The 20101-nt window shown below is 55.7% G+C and overlaps 1 protein-coding gene across 1 annotated transcript; it reads left to right on the forward strand.

The window, feature by feature from the left end:
• The first annotated feature begins 2964 nt into the window (after positions 1-2964).
• ING5 (inhibitor of growth family member 5) lies at positions 2965-16825 on the forward strand. The gene is given in 8 exon segments (NM_001040580.1): positions 2965-3028; positions 5145-5216; positions 10390-10556; positions 11805-11916; positions 12079-12172; positions 14686-14821; positions 14966-15027; positions 16669-16825. Coding segments are annotated over 8 exon segments (723 nt in total). The 5' UTR covers positions 2965-2991; the 3' UTR covers positions 16712-16825.
• Positions 16826-20101: the final 3276 nt, after the last annotated feature.

Raw genomic sequence — 20101 nt, forward strand, 5'->3', positions numbered from 1 at the left:
GTTGAGTGTCAGTTTAACTGTCCCCTCGGCCAGTGCATTTAGAAATAGCAGCACTTACAACATGCCCTCTGAGCCAGCAATACAATTTCTGACCATTAACCTTAAAGAACTAATAAGACGATGTGCCGATTAATACAGCCACAACAGTGCTGCTCCTCCCTTGAGAGGTACGGGTCTACCGTCCCCTCCCCCGGAGTCTGGGTTGGCCCCAGGGACTCACTTGACCAACAGAATGTGGTGAGGTGTCGTCTTGGGATGACCCAGGTGAGGTCACAGAGTCGGGCAGCTTCCACTGGGGCCTCTCAGAACTCTGTAGAAGCTCTGGGCTGGAGAGGCCGCACTCTAGGTGCTCTGGTGCAGGTACCAGTTGAACGCCACCTTCTAGCCGCTCTGGAGATCTCTATCATATTGCACAGAATAAAACAATAACCCAACCGAGCCTTGCTGGGACGCCTGACTATAAAAGCTGTTAGCTCGAATAAAATGTTTCTTTTAGACGACTAAGTTTACAGGTATATTATGTAGCAGTAGGTAACCAGGACAGATACAAACAACTGTATGAAAAATATTCACCAGAACACTTATGGTAATGAGAAACGTGAAACCATCAAAACAGTGTTCCTCTGTAAGGCGTCTGTTAAAGTAGGTATAGTGACCCAGTGAAACACGGCTAGTAACCAGGATGACATCAAACTGAGTAAGACGTGAGATGGCTGGATGGCATCGCCGACTCAGTGCACATGAGTCTGGGTGGACTCCGGGAGTTGGTGATGGACAGGGAGGCCTGGCGGGCTGTGGTTCATGGGGTCGCAAAGCGTCAGACACAACTGAGCGACTGAACTGAACTGTCCAGAATTTGCGAAGAATATTAAGTTAAAAATGTAAATGGTAGAAAACTGGATAGTATGACTCACCAGTTAAGAAGCCCAACAGCTCAATTTTAAAAACTGGGCAGAAAATCTGAACAGACGCCTCACCAGAGACATACAGGTGGCAATATGCATGTGAAAAGGTTCCCAACACCGCATGTCATTGTTCAGTCGCTAAATCATGTCCAGCTCTTTGTGACCCCATGGACTGCAGCACACCAGGCTTTCCAGAATTGGAAATAAAAGGAGATACCGCTACACGTCTTTTTCACGGCCCAAAACCAAAACACTAATGACACAAAATGCTGGTGAAGATGTGCAGCCACAGGAACTCTCATCCATTGTTGGTAGAAATACAAAATGGTACAGCTCTTTGTGGAAGACCGTTTGGCAGTTTCTTACAAGGCTAAACATTACAGTCTGATCCAGCAATTACAGTTCTTGGTATTTATCCAAAGGAATTGAAGTGTGTGCACCCAAAAACCTGACCGTGGTTATAGGAGCTTTATTCCTAATTGACAGAACTTGGACGCAAGCAATATGTGAAGAATAAACTGTGGTACAGACAAGGAGATGATTTCTAGTGTTAAGAGATGAGCACGACTTCCCTCTTGGTCCAACGGTTGACGATCTGCCTTGCAATACAAGGGATCTGGGTTCAATCCCTGGTCAGGGAACTAATATTCCCACCTGCTGTGGAACAACAAAGTCTGCTTCCTGCAAGTACTGAGCCCAAGAGACACAACTAGAGTCTGTGCACCACAAGGAAAGATCCGCAATGAAGATTCCAAGTACTGCAATACGTGACGCAGTCAAATGAATATATATATATATATTTTTTTTTTAATAAAAGAAGCTGTCCGGTCATGAAAAGGAATGGAGGAAACTTAAAATGCATGTTACTAGGTGAAAGAAGCCAATCTGAAAGGGCTACACGTTCTATGATTTCAACTATATGACATTCTGAGAACGGCAGAACTAGAGACAGTGAAAGGATTAGCGTTTGCCAGGGGTTCCCCAGTAGGGAGAATGGAGAAGCAGCTGATTTTTAGGGCAGAGCAACTGTTACATTTGACACTGTAATGGGTGCCACTTAACATAAATGCCCAACGCAGACTGAAGCCTAATGTAAACCACGGACTTCTTTTTGTTGCTGTTTAGTCGCTAAGTTGCGTCCGACTCCTTTGTGACCCTATGTAGTGTAGCCAGCCAGGCTCCTCTGTCCATGGGACGTCCCATGGCAAGAATACTGGAGTGGGTTGCCATTTCCTTCTCCAGTGGATCTTCTCGACCCAGAGATCGAAGCGGGGTCTTCTGCATTTGCAGGTGGGTTCTTTACCAGAGCTAGCAAGGAAACCTTAATAATAATGTATCAATACTATTTCATCAATTGTAATAAATGTGCCCCAGCCATGGAAAATGTTCTTAAGGAAAACTGTGTATGCGTGGAAGGGGTGTATAAGAACTCTTGTATTTTCTTGTCAATTTTTCTGAGACCCAAAAACTGCTCTAAAAATAAACTCTATTAATAAAAACACTTATCTACTCGAAACAATAAAATAGGGGTGGTGTGCAACAGTGCACGGGAGCGTGCGTGTGAATTTTCACACCAAGCATTAAATGGAGCGGGGATCGTTGCACAAACATTGGTATCACTTGGATCGAAGGGTGAGCAAGACGATCGCAGGCCCGCGCCTCCGGGAGTGGGGAAGCTGTACATTTCCCTACAGCCTGACTTTGTATAATGCAGGTAAAGCTGGCAAAACAGTGAACGCGTTCCCCCTTTTACATGTCCGCCTGGGGTTTAGAACGCCGGCCCCCGCCAGGCGGCCCGGGGAATCGCAGGCTCCGGGCCCGCGGGCCCCGGAAGTCGCCCCTCCAGGCGCTACGCGCGCTCCCGGGCCCTCGGCCGAGCACCCGGCCCGCCCGCCCGCCAGGGCCGCCCAGCCCGCCCAGCCCCCGCGCGAGGTCGCGCGCGGCCCGGCCGGAAGCCGAGGCGGGGGCCCCGCCCGGCCGGCGCCCAATCAGCGCGCGCGGCTCATTAATAGTGACTAGACGGCCCCGCCCCCGGCCCTCGCGGCGCCGCCGCCCGCGCAGACCCGGAGCGCGGCCGCGGACGAAGATGGCGACCGCCATGTACTTGGAGCACTACCTGGACAGTAAGCGCCCCGCGCACCGCCCCGGCCCGCGGCCCGCGCCCCGCCGCCCCTGCCGCGCTTCCCCGAGCGCCGGGCTCCGCGCGCGGGCCCCGGGGCACGCGGGGGCGGCGGGGCGGCCGGAAGGCGGCGGGGGCGGCGGGGGCGCGCGGGGCGGGCGGGGCGGCGAGGGAGGGGCGCGGGGCGGGCGGCGCAGGGCACCGCCGGCACGGCCGCGCCAATTCCAGGTGCGTCACGGCGGGGCGGGGCCGGAGACGCGGGGCGGGGCTCGGGCGGCCCGGCCCCGCCTTGCCGACGGCCACGCCCACCTTCTTGCAGGCCCCGCCCTCCCCGTCCTTGAACCCAGCCTCCTGGGCGGGGCCCCTCCCCTTATCGGCTGGGCTCCGCTCACCTCCCTGTCGGGCCCGCCCCCTCTGGCCAGGCCCCGCCCCTCCGAGCCCAGCCCGCCTTGGGGGCGGGACTGGCCCACCAATGGTTGAGTCCCAATCGCCTGGGACTCTGAGTCGGGTTTGGGGGTCCCAGGGCCTCGGGGTTCTGGGTTCTGTGCCTGCTTGTGCTGTGACCTAGCTTGTGCCTCACTTCCAGGCCTCAGTTCGTGCATCTGTCTGCAAGGCATGCAGGCGCAGAGGGTCACTGAGGGTACCGGTCCGTGCCCAGGGGCTGGGGGCGCTACTTACTGGCCTGGGTTAAGGTGTTCAAGGCAGGGGTCATCGTCGTGGCCAGATGTCCCGACGCGTTGCACATGTCCTCTCTGGAGAACTCCTGAGCAGGTGGCTTTTTTCCTCCACATTTCACAGAGCATGTGATGCTGCCTGCAGAAGCCACGTAGCTTGTTAAGGTCTCTTGCTTGATAGCGGCGATCCCGCATTGGAGTCCTTCGTTCTGACTCCAGTCTGGCCTACGCTGGGGCATGGCCTGGGGAGGGGGAGGCTGGTGGGTGTTGGGCCCCATGGCTCTAGAGCACTGTGCTGTACTGGGAATTTTCACAGCCCCCAGACCCCCACGTGAGGTTGTTGAGAGTAGGGATTGAACTTCTCTGGAGAAGACTGTGGTGATCCACAGGGATCACCCAGTCCTTGCCCAGCCTGAACACAGGTCCTGGGTGGGAGAGCACCCAGGTGCCTGGGGCGGGGGTGGGCACTGCGGCTTACCCTCCTCTTTCCTGGTGCTTTCTGGTGGGTCCCACGAGGAGAGTCCGAGGAATATGATTCCTGGCCTTTGCGGGGCACCGTGTGAAGGCTTGGGGACAGAAGCCCCTGCTCACTCCCTAAGCACCAGGAATTTTCCTGGGACACGCTCTCAGATGGGGCAGGTGGAGTTTTTAAACATTCACTGGAGTTTAAAGGTCATGAAGGAGCCTAGCACATCTGAGGTGCAGGGGCACTGCTGCTGTGGGAACCCTGGGGGGATCCCACAGAGAGGCTCTGAGGGCTCCGCTTGCTGTCTGCTGAGCCGGGGAGCCCTGGGGCTTAAGCAGCAACTTTGTTTGATGAGAGGGGCCCATCCTGGCTGCAGGCAGGGGGCGGGCTTGGCCTGGACCAGGAGCCTGGCAGTGGGGACAGCAGACCAGTGTGGTGCAGGGTTGTCACTGTGCTGCCCCTCCTGGTCTGTTTGATTTTAAATAAACTCTCGTAAAATGGGAAACTCAGTCCATCTGTGGTACTGGCCCCATTTCAGGTGCTCAGGAGCCCCGTGTGGCCAGTGCCTCTGTGTTGGGCAGCTCCATCTTTGTATCACGTTCCCCCACGCAGCCCGGGTTGGCACTTCCCGGTGCCCCAAGTTCAGAGTCAAGTTGGAGGAGGACCCCGGGGTTTGGGCTTATTCGCTGGGAGGGGGTGTCTGCAAGGGAGGAGTGGCATGGGGTCTGGGGTGGGAAGGTCTCGTGGGCGCCCTCTGTCCTCTGTTTGACTCTGACTTCTTGAGTTGCTGACCGGCGCTCAAGCACGTCAGCCTGTACCAGGGTGTGTTCAGTGTTCAGAGCACGTCCCTGGAAAAAGATACCCTGATTCTTCTTGTTTCCGAACCCTAAGAAACAGAAGCTGGAGTGGGCTTATCCCTTGTAGCCTTGAGGTGTGAAGCTTGGAAGGTGAGTGTTTGTCCTGCTGTGTCTGTGTTTCAGGTATCGAGAACCTTCCCTGTGAGCTTCAGAGGAACTTCCAGCTGATGCGAGAGCTGGACCAGAGGACGGAAGGTGGGTGCAGGGCCCTGGGCGTGGTGCTGCGGGCGTGGGGTCATGTCTCAGAGAGAGTGCCAGGTCTGTGCAATCAGATGGAGTCCCTGGTGCTCCTACGTTTCTTCGTTATAACCCTAGTCCCCTCCTTGCAGGTAAAGTGTTTGTTACCTTCTCTTTAAAAGACTTCTCGTTTCACTCTCTGTGTGTATAGTTATAGATATATATACAGTTATACAGCACTCTTGGACCTTTGGGTGTGTAACTCCTTATTTCTAAGCAGCTCATTTGTGCTGCATTTCTTACTTTATTTCCTTTTGGTTTTAGACTTTAGCTGTTCGATTATTACAGAAAGTGAAGATTGACGTCTCTGGTTGCACCCAGCCAGCTCATGTGCACACAGCTCCTTCCCGCCATCCCCTGGGTGTCGTGGGCCGGGGTTCACGCTGTACTGACGCTGTGTGCATCCCCTGGGTGTCGTGGGCCGGGGTTCACGCTGTACTGACGCTGCGTGCGTCAGGGCCCCTATGTTGGTAGCGGACCATCTGCTGTGCGCACGCGCCCTGTCTGGCCTGACTTTCTCTCGGCGTCCCTCCCTGCTCTGCCGCTCGGCTTGTTTCCCACGTTCCCAGTGCGCTGCGCCAGGCACCTGCCAGGCCTCTGTGTGTCCCACACGGGGCCGCCGCAGCTCACCGGCGGGTCTGCTGTGCATGCCTTGCCCCAGGCCTTCCTCCCTCTGCTGCTCCTCCATGCGGAGCCCTGTTTGCTAGGTTGCTAAGCGTGCTGCGTCTTGATTTGCCCCTTTGTTTCAGGGGAGCCTTTTCTCTGGGAGCTCCTGGGAAAAGGGTAGAGAGGAAGGTGAATAATGTTGCGTATCTGAAACTGCAGCAGCGAGCAGTTGGTTGGGTATACAATCCCAGATTGACGGGCATTTCCCCCAGAGCGCAGCAGATGCTGCTGTGTCGTCTCCGTGTGGCGACTGAGACGGCCACTGTCGTTTGCATTCCTGATGCTTTGAAGATGTGATCTTTATTTCCACTTTTCTCTTTATCTGTGACGTTTTACATTTGATGATGTGCTTGGGTATGGACACTTTTTCACACGTCGTGTTGGGCGTATACTTTATGATATTGGAATAACTGGTTTTTGACTGAGGTACAGCCTTCTGAGTAGTGAATACAGAGACGTATTTTATTGTGAGATAGACCACTTACATTCAGAAATAAGCGTTCATTTCAGCTCAGTCACTCAGTCGTGTTAAGACTCTTTGCGACCCCATGGACTGCAGCACGGCAGGCCTCCCTGTCCATCACCAACTGCCGGAGTTCACTCAGATCATGCCCATCAAGTCAGTGATGCCATCCAACCATCTCATCCTCTGTCGTCCCCTTCTCCCACCTTCAATCTTTCCCAACATCAGGGTCTTTTCCAGTGAGTCAGCTCTTCACATCAGGTGGCCAAAGTATTGGAGTTTCAGCTTCAACATCAGTCCTTCCAATGAACACTCAGGACTGATCTCCTTTAGGGTGGACTGGTTGGATCTCCTTGCAGTCCAAGGGACTCTCAAGAGTCCTCTCCAACACCACAGTTCAGAAGCATCAGTTCTTCTGTGCTCAGCTTTCTTTATAGTCCAACTCTCACATCCATACATGACCACAGGAAAAACCATAGCCTTGACTAGACGGACCTTTGTTGGCAAAGTAATGTCTCTGCTCTTTAACATGCTGTCTAGGTTGGTCATAACTTTCCTTCCAAGGAGTAAGCATCTTTTAATTTCATGGCTGCAGTCACCATCCACAATGATTTTGCAGCCCCAAGAAGTAAAGTCTGCCACTGTTTCTCCATCTATTTGCCATGAAGTGATGGGACCAGACACCATGATGTTAGTTTTCTGAATGTTGAGCTTTAAGCCAACCTCTTCAGTCTCCTCTTTCACTTTCATCAGGAGGCTCTTTAGTTCCTCTTCACTTTCTGCCATAAGGGTGGTGTCATCTGCATATCTGAGGTTATTGATATTTCTCCCGGCAATCTTGATTCAAGCTTGTGCTTCATCCAGCCCAGCGTTTCTCATGATGTACTCTGCATAGAAGTTAAATAAGCAGGGTGACAATATACAGCCTTGACATACTCCTTTTCTTATTTGGAACCAGTCTGTTGTTCCAAGTCCAGTTCTAACTGTTGTTTCCTGACCTGCATATAGGTTTCTCAAGAGGCAGATAAGGTGGTCTGGTATTCCCATCTCTTTCAGAATTTTCCACAGTTTATTGTGATCCACACAGTCAAAGGCTTTGGTATAGTCAATAAAGCAGAAATAGATGTTTTTCTGGAACTCTATTGCTTTTTCGATGATGCAGCAGATGTTGGCAATTCGATCTCTGGTTCCTCTGCCTTTTCTAAATCCAGCTTGAACATCTGAAAGTTCATGGTTCACATATTGCTGAAGCCTGGCTTGGAGAATTCTGAGCATGACTTTACTAGCATGTGAGATGAGTGCAATTGTGCGGTAGTTTGAGCATTCTTTGGCATTGCCTTTCTTTGGGATTGGAATGAAAATGGACTTTTTCAGTCCTGTGGCCACTGCTGAGTTTTCCAAATTTGCTGGCATATTGAGTGCAGCAGTTTAACGGCACCTTAGGATTTGAAATAGCTCAACTGGAATTCCATCACCTGCACTAGCTTTGTTCGTAATGATGCTTCCTAAGGCCCACTTGACTTCCCATTCCAGGATGTCTGGCTCTAGGTGGGTGATCACAGCATCATGATTATCTGGGTTGTGAAGATCTTTTTTGTACAGTTCTTCTGTGTATTCTTGCCATCTCTTAATATCTTCTGCTTCTATTAAATCCATACCATTTTTGTCCTTTATCAAGCCCATCTTTGCATGAAGTGTTCCCTTGGTATCTCTAGTGTTTCCCATCCTGTTGTTTTCCTCTATTTCTTTCATTGATCATTGAGGAAAGCTTTCTTATCTCTCCTTGCTTTTCAAAGGAACTCTGCATTCAAATCTTTGCTTTTCTCCTTTATTTTTTGCTTCTTTTCTTTTCACAGCTATTTGTAAGACCTCCTCAGACAGCCATTTTGCTTTTTTGCATTTCTTTTGCATGGGGATTGTCTTGTTCCCTGTCTCCTGTACAGTGTCACAAACCTCAGTCCATAGTTCATCAGGTACTCTGTCTATCAGATCTAGTCCCTTAAATCTATTTCTCACTTCCACTGTATAATCATAAGCAATTTGATTTAGGTCATACCTGAATGGTCTAGTGGTTTTCCCCACTTTCTTCAATTTAAGTCTGAATTTTGCAGTAAGGAGTTCATGATCTGGGCCACAGTCCACTCCCGGTCTTGTTTTTGCTGACTATACAAAGCTTTTTCATCTTTGGCTGCAAAGAATATAATCAATCTGATTTTGGTGTTGACCATCTGGTGATGTCCATGTATAGAGTCTTCTCTTGTGTTGTTGGAAGAGGGTGTTTGCTATGACCAGTGCGTTCTCTTGGCAAAACTCTATTAGCCTTTGCCCTGCTTCATTCCGTATTCCAAGGCCAAATTTGCCTGTTACTCCAGGTGTTTCTTGACTTCCTACTTTTGCATTCCAGTCCCCTGTAATAAAAAGGACATCTTTTTTGGGTGTTAGTTCTAAAAGGTCTTGTAGGTCTTCATAGAACCGTTCAACTTCAGCTTCTTCAGTGTTACTGGTTGGGGCATAGACTTGGATTATAATGATATTGAATGGTTTGCCTTGGAAACAAACAGAGATCATTCTGTCATTTTTGAGATTGCATCCAAGTACTGCATCACTGACTCTTTTGTTGACCATGAGGGCCACCCCATTTCTTCTGAGGGATTCCTGCCCGTAGTAGTAGATATAATGGTCATCTGAGTTAAATTCACCCATTCCAGTCCATTTTAGTTCTCTGATTCCTAGAATGTCGATGTTCACCCTTGCCATCTCCTGGTTGACCACTTCCAGTTTGCTTTGATTCATGGACCTGACATTCCAGGTTCCTAAGCTATATTGCTCTTTACAGCATCGGACCATGCTTCCATCACCAGTCACATCCACAACTGGGTGTTATTTTTGCCTTGGCTCCATCCCTTCATTCTATCTGGAGTTATTTTCCCACTGATCTCCAGTAGCATATTGGGCACCTACCGACCTGGGGAGTTCATCTTTCAGTGTCCTATCTTTTTGCCTTTTCCTGTTCATGGGGTTCTCAAGGCAAGATTACTGAAGTGGTTTAAACATTTATAAATTGCTTAGCAAATAATACCCAGAGACCCTTTCCCCAGATGGAGAAATAGAGCCCCTGGTGCCCACGGCCTGTGAGACTCCTGAGTAGGCCCTCTTCCCCTGAGGAGTGCACCCTGAGTTATCACCTGCAAGGATGGTCTTTTCGTCTCTACACTGAAGCATTAATGCCTTCGTCTGTCTCCACCCTTAACAACCATGGAATCGTCACATTGTGTGTGTTTTCCTGCGTCGTGCTTTTCTTGGTGGGATTGGCCGGTGTAGTCGTGTCTTTTTACTGCTTGGCAGTGCTGAGAGTCGGGCACGACTGAGTGCTTTCACTTTCACTTTTCACTTGCATGCATTGGAGAATGAAATGGCAACCCACTCCAGTGTTCTTGCCTGGAGAGTCCCAGGGACAGAGGAGCCTGGTGGCTGCCATCTATGGGGTTGCACAGAGCCAGACACTACTGAAGCGACTTAGCAGCAGCAGCAGCAGCAGTGCTCTGTTCTGTGAATGGACTGCAGCTTATTTATCTGTTTTATCCTAGATTTGACGTTTGAGTTGTTTCCTGTTATCTGTAGTTAAGGCCATTTTCCCATGTGTATCCTGGCCTCCGAATCTTTAGGGTATGTCCCTGACAGTAGCATGCTGGTCACAGGTGAGGTGAGCACATCATTTATTCAAACAGGGACTCTTGAGAGCCCAGGGAGGCACAGTGAGCCCTTGCTGGGCAGCAGCATACACTGGGTTGTCCTGGGCACCCTGCCCCGGTCGGGGTGTCTGCCCGCGGCCCTGACCCACAGTGTCTGGGAAGGCTGTTCCCCTTGCCACAACAGGCAGCCAGTTTGAGCCAACTACTTCTTGGCTGGAACTTGCCATCGTCAGGCTTTATTGGTTGCCGGTCTGGTGAGCTTGTCCTGGATCGCACGCGGGAAATAGCTCTTCAACCATTTCTCTCTCAGATAAGAAAGCTGAGATTGACATCCTGGCTGCAGAGTACATCTCTACCGTGAAGACTCTTTCCTCGGACCAGCGAGTGGAGCACCTGCAGAAGATCCAGAGCGCCTACAACAAGTGCAAGGAGTACAGCGACGACAAGGTGCAGCTGGCCATGCAGACCTATGAGATGGTGAGTGCGGGCTGCCCCAGGCACACGCCGCGCCCCACGCGGCGGGGAACCCTGCCCAGAGCGGCAGGGCAGGCAGAGGCCAGGCTGGGGCCGAGCGATGCAGCTCGCGAAGGTGCGCCGTGGAGGGACCTGCCTCCCGGGGGCGTTGGTGTAGTCTCGTGCTCTGCGGCCTTTCGGCTGGTTCAGTTATGTGTGTATATATATATATATTTTTGCTGTTTGTTTTTATCAGCTTTAGGTGAGGCCCTAGGGCTTGCTCTGGCGACCTCCCTCTCAGGTCTGCCTCACTTGAGGCTCATGAAGTGGCACATATGGGGTTCTGTCTGAGGTGCCCCATCCTCACCTCCCACAGCAAGAAATAGTGATTTATCAAAGCCCGAATTCAGTTGTGTTTGAGAAAGAAGCCTCTCGAAGGAGAGCTTAATGCTTATGTTTGGGGTTTTGATGCTGTAAAGCAGTAAGTCCTTTGAGTAAGCAGCCTGTCTTCCTGAGAGTTCGGTGGGATCAGCATCCTTAAGGCACTCCCATTTTCTCAGCTGTGTAACGAAGCTGAGGACTCTGGTTCACTCTGACGGGGCCACGTGGTTCCCGCTTGGGAAGCTGCCACAGGGGGCGATGGGTGGCCGTCACTGCCGGCAGGCGCTTTTCTTGTGATGACCCTGCAGCTGCTCAGCAGGAGCGTCCCCTCCCTTGTTATCCTGTGTGGTCATGGGTGACGGGTGATGTCCCACCTCTTTCTCCTTCCTTCCAGCTCCATCCGGAACCTAGAACTTAAGTCGTTTTCTCCTTAAGGACCTGTGCACACTTCACATTTTACGTTAAGTTTCGGTATCTAGTGTCCTTAGCCCTTACTCCACGTCTCACAGCTGTTTCTCATCCCTTCAAGGTTTTCTCCCCAGTAGGCTTTATTCTCGGAGAAGGCAATGGCACCCCACTCCAGTACTCTTGCCTGGAAAATCCCAGGGACAGGGGAGCCTGGTGGGCTGCAGTCCATGAGGTCGCACAGAGTCGGACACAACTGAAGCGACTTAGCAGCAGCAGGCTTTATTCTGTTGATGGGTCATATGTGGGGAAAAAAGACCTTTGCATCAACTAGGAAGTAGTGGGCCTTGTTCTAGCAGAGCTTCGTTAATTCAGGACTCAGCCTAGGGCAGACAGCATTCTCTGGCTGACGCTGGGAACGTTTGTGATTCCCAGGGCGTTTTGCCCTGAGAGCCACGCGGATTGTGTGAGTGTCCTTCCGTGCAGGTGGACAAGCACATCCGGAGGCTGGATGCAGACCTGGCTCGCTTTGAGGCGGACCTGAAGGACAAGCTGGAGGGCAGCGACTTCGAGAGTGCTGGAGGACGGGGGCTAAAAAGCAAGTCTTAATTTTTCTTCGTTTTGTTACTATTAACCTTGGAGTTTTGAAGCGTTTTGTCTGATAAGTGTGTTAGGGATATCATGGTAAATACTTTATTTGGGTAAACCTTGTCCTGCCTCAGGAATTCTGTGAACAAAGTTGGGGTCTTTCTTGTTTCAGAAGGTCGAGGTCAGAAAGAAAAGAGGGGCTCCAGGGGTCGTGGTAGGAGGACCTCAGAAGATGACACCCCAAAGAAGAAGAAGCATAAAGGAGGGTGAGAGGTGCTTTTTTTCTTTCTCCCCAGAGAACGTTGGTGTTTGCTCAGGATGACACCACCAGTTACTGCTGAGGCTGCAGACGTGCTCACCTGAGCAGGTGTGCTGTGGCCCCTCCCCCCTCACCTGTGTTAGGTGTGCTGATCTGATATCCTTCTGAATCCGAGGTTCCACATCCAAGGGTCACATAATACTGTAGCACGTATCTACTGAAAAAAATCTACACATAGGTGGAATCACCCAGTTCAGACCCATGTTGCTCAAGGATCAGCTGTTAATTTCACATATTGTGATTTTTGTTCTAGAACATCATTTGACTCCTTTTTTTTGTTTTACAGATTTTAGTTCTGTTTTGAAACGTCTCCATACATGAATGTCTTAGTTACGCTTCTTCCGTAACATGTATCTAAAGCCCTCCTTTGTTCATCTAAACACCCAGTCTGCTGTGCATTTGATGCTTTTTGCACACGCACCTCCTGGTTGGTGGTGTTTAGCCTCTTATATCATGTCTGACTCTCTACAACCCTGTGGACTCTGCCCACCAGGCTTTTCTGTCCATGGGATTTCCCAGGCAAGAACCTGCCGACTAGGGATCAAACCCATGTCTGCTGCGTTGGCAGGCGGCTTCTTTACCGCTGACCCAGCAGAAAAGCCCTCCTGGTGACCACTCCTGTGTTCTTGGTTCCTTAGGGCACACGGTTTTCTCCTCGTCTGATCTTGCGGGCGTACGCAGGTCGTGGAGAGGGCAGCGCCTGCGCTTCCCAGAGGGCTCGCCCTCGTGCGGCGCAGGTGGACGGAGCTGGGTGGGGGCTGGTGGGAAGGTGGTGAGGCGGGGAAGCCACAGCGCCTGTCTGCCGCCTGCGGGCGAGGCTCTCCTGCTGCTCCCCGGGTTGGTCACGGGGCCTGGGAAGCTGGCTGGTTGGAGTCCAGGGGCTGGGCTCTGCAGCCTCTGTGTGGCAGGGTTCGGTAGATGGACCGTGGGTGTGGCTGTGGGCAGGTCCTGCGGTGTCAGAGCGGTCCCGTGGGCAGCAAGGCCTCCGCTGCACCCAGCAGGTGCTGCCTGCCCCCCGCCCTCCACAGCCCTCGCGTGTCTGTACCCATGACGCGGTGGTGTGCGGGCTTACCTTTCCCCGTGGTGGCAGGGCTTCCTGCTCCTTCCTGCTCAGGACCTGGGATCAGGCGGGCATCCTCTTGTGTCCCTTTGTCTCCACGAGTCCCCTTGGAGGGATGAGACTCCGGCTCCCGAGTGCAGGGGCACCTCCCCGGGGGGCACGTGCCTGGCCGTGCAGAGCCCGGGTGAGCCCCGTGGTCCCAGCACCCTGAGGGCCTGCAGCGTTCCCTTGGCCGCTGTCCGTATCACAGCGGGTGAGCTGGGGCCGTCGGGGGCGACATGGCCGGAGCCCTCGGTGAGGAGGCTGGGCCCAGTGGCCCTCCTGAACCGCATCATCCCCGTGGCCGCCTGGCCGAGCACAGGACCCCGCAGGCCGAGAGAGAGCCCCCTGGCCGGCGGGCCCGTCTGTGGCTGTGCTTGAAGCAGTTGGAAAGCCCCGGGTCGAGCTACGTCTCTCTGATGTTTACAGAGAGGAAGTCTCTTCTCAGAGATGGATACAGAGTCCTCACAGAGGAGGCCTCAGAGCGTCCCTGCCGGCGTGGGCCGTGTCAGGGGGCCGGGGTGCAGCTGACTGGGGCGCGGTGCCCGAGGAAGGGGCAGGCAGTCAGTCACTCTGGGACCTGGATCCCTTCCGTTTACCCGGTCGGTGCCTTCACGTCGCCTGGTCGGCCGCTGCCTCTTAGCTTTCCCTTTGCTGGTTCCTCCTGTGATGCGCCATCTCTTTAGCAGATGAATATCTGAACACGCCTGTACTTTTTACCTGGGGGTAAGGGAGGGAGGGTTTTCCTTCTGTACTGATGGGAAAGTACTGTTTCACTCACTGAGCTCATGGGATTTTTTTAGAAGGCTGAAACCCACATGAGTCGATTCCCCCCGAGCCCCTTCCCTCCCTGCAGCTGTGGTGCCATGGGCAGCGGTCTTGGGGGTGGCCTGGGTGCTGCGGGGGCTTGGGAGTGGTGCGGGCAGCCCTGGTCTGGCTGGGCTGCTCGGGGGGCCCGGGTGTGGTGGGCTGCTTCCTGGGGCCAGCAGGTGAAGTGGCCCCGAGGATGGGGTGGCTCTGGTGCTGCTTGGTTCCCGAGAGGCAGAGCCCAGGGGAGGCTGGGGGCAAGGTCGCCTGCAGCTCTGGGCTGAAGGTGCCAGTGGAGTCGGGCAGTGGGCGGAGCTGCAGGGCTGCACGGACTCCGGGTATCCGGGTGGGCTCGGGGGTGCTCTCGGGTGTCGCACTGGTGGTCATGCCGTCGGCCTTAGGGCAGGGGTGGGGCTGGAGCAGGCCTGCTCGCTGGGCGACTGCTCTGCACACGTGAACGCCTGCCCCACACCGGCCCGCGCTGCTTGGCCGCGCCCTTGCCGGGCGCCCTTGGGGTCAGTTTGTCCCCAACCCCCCGCCTGTCGCCCCCGCAGGTCGGAGTTCACCGACACCATCCTATCTGTGCACCCCTCTGATGTGCTGGACATGCCCGTGGACCCGAACGAGCCCACCTACTGCCTCTGCCACCAGGTGTCCTACGGGGAGATGATCGGCTGCGACAACCCGGACGTGAGCATGGGCCGGGCCGGGCCGGGCTGGGCAGCGGGCGGGAGGGCGGCACTGACCGCCTCCTCTGTACGAGAGTGCGGGCCGCAGGCCAGGTGGGTGGGCGGCGGGTGGGCGGCACTGACCGCTTGCTCCCTCTCCCTGCAGTGCCCCATCGAGTGGTTTCACTTTGCCTGTGTGGACCTGACCACGAAGCCCAAAGGAAAATGGTCAGTATGGCGCCAGCCTTGTTTGTGGGCTGGGCGGGGGGGCCTGCCTGCTGCGCCCGTCCTGGTGCCCGGGGCTGAGCTGCAGAGGCACAGCTGCCTGCCTTACCCAGGGTTGTGGCTGTCATCACCCCTGTGTGACAGTGACCTCGAGTCACATGGGTTTGTACCACTTCCACGCGGCTGTTTCTCAGTGGTAAATACCACAGTACCGCGAGCTCCCTGGTGGGCGGAACCCGCGGATGCGGAACCCGGGTGTGAGGAGCCGTGGGTGGGGACGGCTGCTGGCGCCCTGACCCCCGCCTTGTGCAAGGTGGGCCTCCCTCCGACAGCAGCCGCTCTGGCTCTCGAGGGAGGCAGAGGTGACTGTAGGTCTAGACAAGGCAGGAAGGACTCTCCCTGGGGAAGCTCTGATGGCAGCTGAGGGCCAGGCTCGGGCTGGGCGCCCCTGGAGCCGGGGCCTCTGTCCCGGGGGAGGTGTGGGCGGCCGCAGCTCTGCTGTGTGTGAGAGCCTGGTCCCACTGGCTGGGCCGAGCACAGGCCTGGGGACGCTGCCCTCCGTGCTTCCACCTGTGCCCGGCTCCCTCCAGTGACACCGTGTGTGGACACGGAGCATGGGCTGCTTGAGGGACGTCCGCGTCATCTGCCTGCAGTGGACGGCTGGGCAGGGGGTGCGGGCACATCTCAGAGCCACGCGTGGTGTCCACCCGGCCAGGCCCTGGCAGGCAGAGCCAGTGGAATCTGGTGGCCCGGAGCAGGCTCAGTGTGGGATGGGGTGGGGTCCTGTGCTGAGCCCCCCGGGAAGAAGGGGAGTGTGGGCTAGCTCTGGGGCGGGAGGCAGGCAGGGCGACTTGGGTTTGATTTTGGACGTGGTGGGTTTGAGTTGTTTGCAGGACTTTGCTGGTAGGTGCTAGAAGATTGTTCCCTACTGTGTGGGCGTGGTTCAGGGAGCAGCACACGCTGGGCGGACGTGGGGCGGGGCCGGGTGGGGTGGGGCCCACCCACCAGCCGCTTGACCCTTGGCCTCCCTGTCTCCCTTCAGAGGGGGCAGAGTACAGGCGGCTTCCCACCTGGTCTGCGTCCTGAGCCTGCATCCGAGCCTGTGCTCTGTGACCCTCAGTGCAGTGAGGCTTCTGGCCCCCCACCCCGGGGCGGGCGGGCTGCGCTCAGGCCCCAGACCAAGTGCTGGGAGCCAGGGTTCGGGAGGCTGCATCGTAGTTGCGTCAGCTGTTCCCCAGGAGGGGCCTCGGGAACCTGTGTGCACAGGGTCGTGGGGCCGCTGAGCCCCCTGGGGCAGGGCAGGGGTCTGCGCCTGCCTGGTGGGGCTGCCTGGCACCTCCAGCGTGCCCCCTCGAGTGCTCGCTTCCTGTGTGGTCCCAGGGGCCCTGTCCTCGCACCGGGAGCGCTGGTGAGCTTGGGCGACAGGAGTGCTCGTGTGTGCACGCCGCTCGCTCGCTGACTCGGGTCTTCCCTGGCCTCAGCACGGACGTCGGGCAGACCTTCCCCCACGGCAGGGTTGCGCCATCTGCGTCTGGGTCTCCGTGCCGGCACCGTGGCCACAGCGTCCCGCTGTCCCGGGAGACCGGGAGATGGGGCCTGGCCTCCCGCCTTCCGGGGCCCCTGACGGCGCCTTTCTCGTCACAGGTTCTGTCCCCGCTGTGTTCAGGAGAGGAGGAAGAAGAAGTGAGGCCGGGGCGGACGCTGGGCAAGACGAGCGCGTTAGCGTGTTCCCTCATTCATGTTGCAATATTTTACATTTATTTTAAAACTACCTTGTTTCCAACGATATTTAATAACTCAACGGCCAGTTGTCATTCTGGATGTTTCCTTGAACAGACGAGAAGCCACCTGAGCCCTGTTGCACAGAGAAGCAATCTTAGGGGACTTGCCACAGTGACTCAGATCTCGTGACTTTTGTACAGACCCCAGGCCCTGAGCACGGTGGTCACCCCTGGTGGCCCCGGGACTCCGTGGGGTGCGTGGCTGGTGCACTGCCGTCACGTCGCATTTGGAGCCATGAGCCCTGGCGTCTGGCTGGCTTCCTGGGGCGGCTTGCCAAGGCCCCGGTGCCACCACGGGCACCTCTGAGCCTTGCTGGGAGCCCAGGGTGCGCCCGGAAGTGCCAGCTCTCCCCGGGGGTTCCGCCTCGCTGTGCACTGCCTTTGCGTTTGAACTGCCTGTTCCCTCCATGAGGGGTTTCTTTCCGGAGTAAACAACTCACCACTAGCAAACGGGCTGTGGGTGCCGTGACCGGAACGGATAAGAGACGGTCCAGCGGAGGGCCGATGGCCCGTTTCTCCGGGAATTCCGACTCTGTGCTGTGAAGATGAGTTACCGTGGTAGCGTGAAGATAGTGGTCTGTGTGAGTATGAAGTGAGCCCAGGCTGCCGGGAGCTGACCTGAGGCCTGCTGACTTGCACAGCAGGTCAGCCGCTTAGACTGAGAGGTGACTATTATGTGATGTGATTTCTGAGCCTCCCGGGCCGCAGGAGCAGTTCTGCATGAAGTGAGGAAACCCGCGTGTCTTTACTCCCCAGTCAGCACGTGGTCTTGGACCCGCCTTGCTGGTCACAGTGTGGGTGGTCCAGGCGTGGACGCCCTGCGTGGCTTCTGCAGGCGCCCTGTCCCCTGAGGCCGTCCAGGCGTGTGTTTGGAAGACGGTGGGCATGGTGGCTCTGCCTCAGGCTCGGGGTCCGCGACAGACTGGAGGCCCAGCTTCCCGGCGTGGACAAAGCGCATCCTGTCTGTGAGGAGGGCCATCGACAGGAACCCACCTGCTTCCCCCTGACGGCCGCCCGTCCTGTGCGCTTCCGAGAGAGGAGACAGCGGGCAGGAGCCACAGAGGCCGTGTCCTGTGGGGCCACTGCCCGCGGGGCAGCTACCATCCGGCAGGCGACGGGGGCCACCCTGGGTCTGCATCCGAGCGCCCTGCGTCTGACCCAGTCCTCGCCAGAGGGAGCTGGGAGGCGGCGGGCGGTCTGTGCAGCGTGTGGCTCCGGGGCTCCCGTGGGCCGGTGCGGGGTCTGGCCGCAGCTGCCCCTCAGCCCCGGGCTCGTCCCGGCCACGCAACGTTCCTGAGGAAGGGCCCGCTGGCACCCTCAGCCTCTGCCTTGGCCGGAAACCCTGGGGGAGTTGGTGTTTAGTAACTTAGGTTTTTGTTAGCATGGATGTTTAAAGATTAGGGGAGTAAATTGTGGAAAAGTTTTTTTTCACTCCTTTACCAGTTTTTGTGGAGAAGATAGGTAAGTACAGTACACTTGTGGTGATTCCTCATACGCTCATTTCATCTTCCACCCATTCACACCACTGTGCCCACGGGACGGGGGATTTGTGGACGCAGGTGGACGGCGGTCCTGAGCCTCAGCGGGGTGCCTGCCGCCCTGGCCGTTCCCCAGGAGGGTGACTGACTTCCCTGCCGGAAGCTTTCGTTTAAAGTTGGCTGGTGTTGCCCTGCTTGTCACCATGTAACGTGCCATCTGTGCACCTTTTTGGGAAAGTTTCTGTGCTTATATGTTTCCAGTGTTTACTTTTGCTGGTTACAGTAATATCACTGAAATAACATGCACGTAGCTTTGGAGAAAATGGAAAACAGGAGCAGGAGAGAGAGGGTCCCCGGGACGTTTTTGGGCCCCGGCCGAATGCCTCCTGACCATGCCGCTGCCCGCGAGGCGGAAGATGCGGGGGAGGCCCTGTGGTCGGGAGCGTCCCGGCCCGCGCTGCTCGCCCCTTGCCTGCCGCCCCCGTCAGGATGAGACGCTCGCTGGTCTCGGGCGCTGGCGCCGGGGGCAGGCTGGCACTGTCGCAGCATTCCTGAGCCAGCGAGGGCGCGGGCCCCCAGGGTCCTCGGGGTCTGCTTGTGAGGGAAGAGGCTTCTCGTGCAGAGAAGCGGCGCCGTCCGTCTCCAGTGCTGCTCGTACCCGTCAGCAGTGGTTGAAACATCCACTGGTTTTCCCGCAGGAGAGCATGCGCTGCGTAGTAGGAGCAGGTGTTAAGCCGTGCCCCCGCCTCTGCGGCAGAGCTTGAGGGGCTCATGGCTGGCACACAAGGCCTGTGACCGTCCCTGCCGCGGGCTGGGCCCCTGAGCAGGCGGACGCGATCCTGGTGCTGGCAGGGCCACCTGAGCTGGGCAGCCCCCGTCTGCCCCAAGGCGGCAGCCTTCCGGATGCAGCTCCTGGGCAGTTGCGGGGGCGTGTGGGGCACTGGCCGGCCGCCTGTCAGTCCTGCCTCCTGACCCGTCGCCGGCAGCCCTCGGCCAGGACTGCTTCGAGCAATAACACTGTCCAAGGAGCAGCTTCCCCGCGTGCCAGGGACTGCCCTGTGCGGGGCTGGGACACTTAGCGTTTCAGGCTTTCCTCGGCTTTTTGTGAACAGTGTGGTTGGTCTTCATTACCTGTGCCGAGAGGAATTTTAAAGTGGGAAGTCTAAGAAAAGCGTTCTCATTCAGGAGAGAGCTCTGTGAAGTTCCCTCCCCGCTGGTATGTATCTGTGGTCATCTTACCACATCTCATCCAAAAAGATGGTGCAGCTTTAACCTGAACGTTACGTTGTGTTTTCAAGGAATTATTATTGATGTTCTCTTTGTAAAAGAAAGAAATATTGTAAATCTTTTTATTAAATGATGTAAAGATGTATATCTGTATTTTTGGATCATGTTATAGATGATGGATATATTGTTTAACGAATAAAGTATTTTTTGGAACAAACATTTGAGAGTGCATCATTTCTGGAAATAAGACTTCAGCATCGTGTCGAGAGCTGGGACCGGATGCCGTGTGGACTCTTGAAGGGGGCGTGCAGTGGGCAGAGTGGGTGAGTCCCGCCGGGGCCTGGGTGGGATCCTGGGCCTCAGCTGTCTCATGGCGTCCGAAGGCGGTCCCAAGCTCATGAGAAAGACATGTTCTTAATGAGGGCACTGGGGGTCGCTTCCTAGGGGCATAAGGTGTCTCCTCTGGAACAGAAGCTTCGCCTTCTAGACCTGCTTGGGTGCCAGGGCCCTGTGGGAACTAAACCTCTCTGAGGACATTTCCTTGACGAGTGCTAACAGTCCGCATCCAGAAAGCCAGCTCCGTCACCACGG

The sequence above is a fragment of the Bos taurus genome, chromosome 3 (assembly GCF_002263795.3).
Source record: "Bos taurus isolate L1 Dominette 01449 registration number 42190680 breed Hereford chromosome 3, ARS-UCD2.0, whole genome shotgun sequence".
In the NCBI taxonomy this organism is placed as follows: Eukaryota; Metazoa; Chordata; class Mammalia; order Artiodactyla; family Bovidae; genus Bos; species Bos taurus.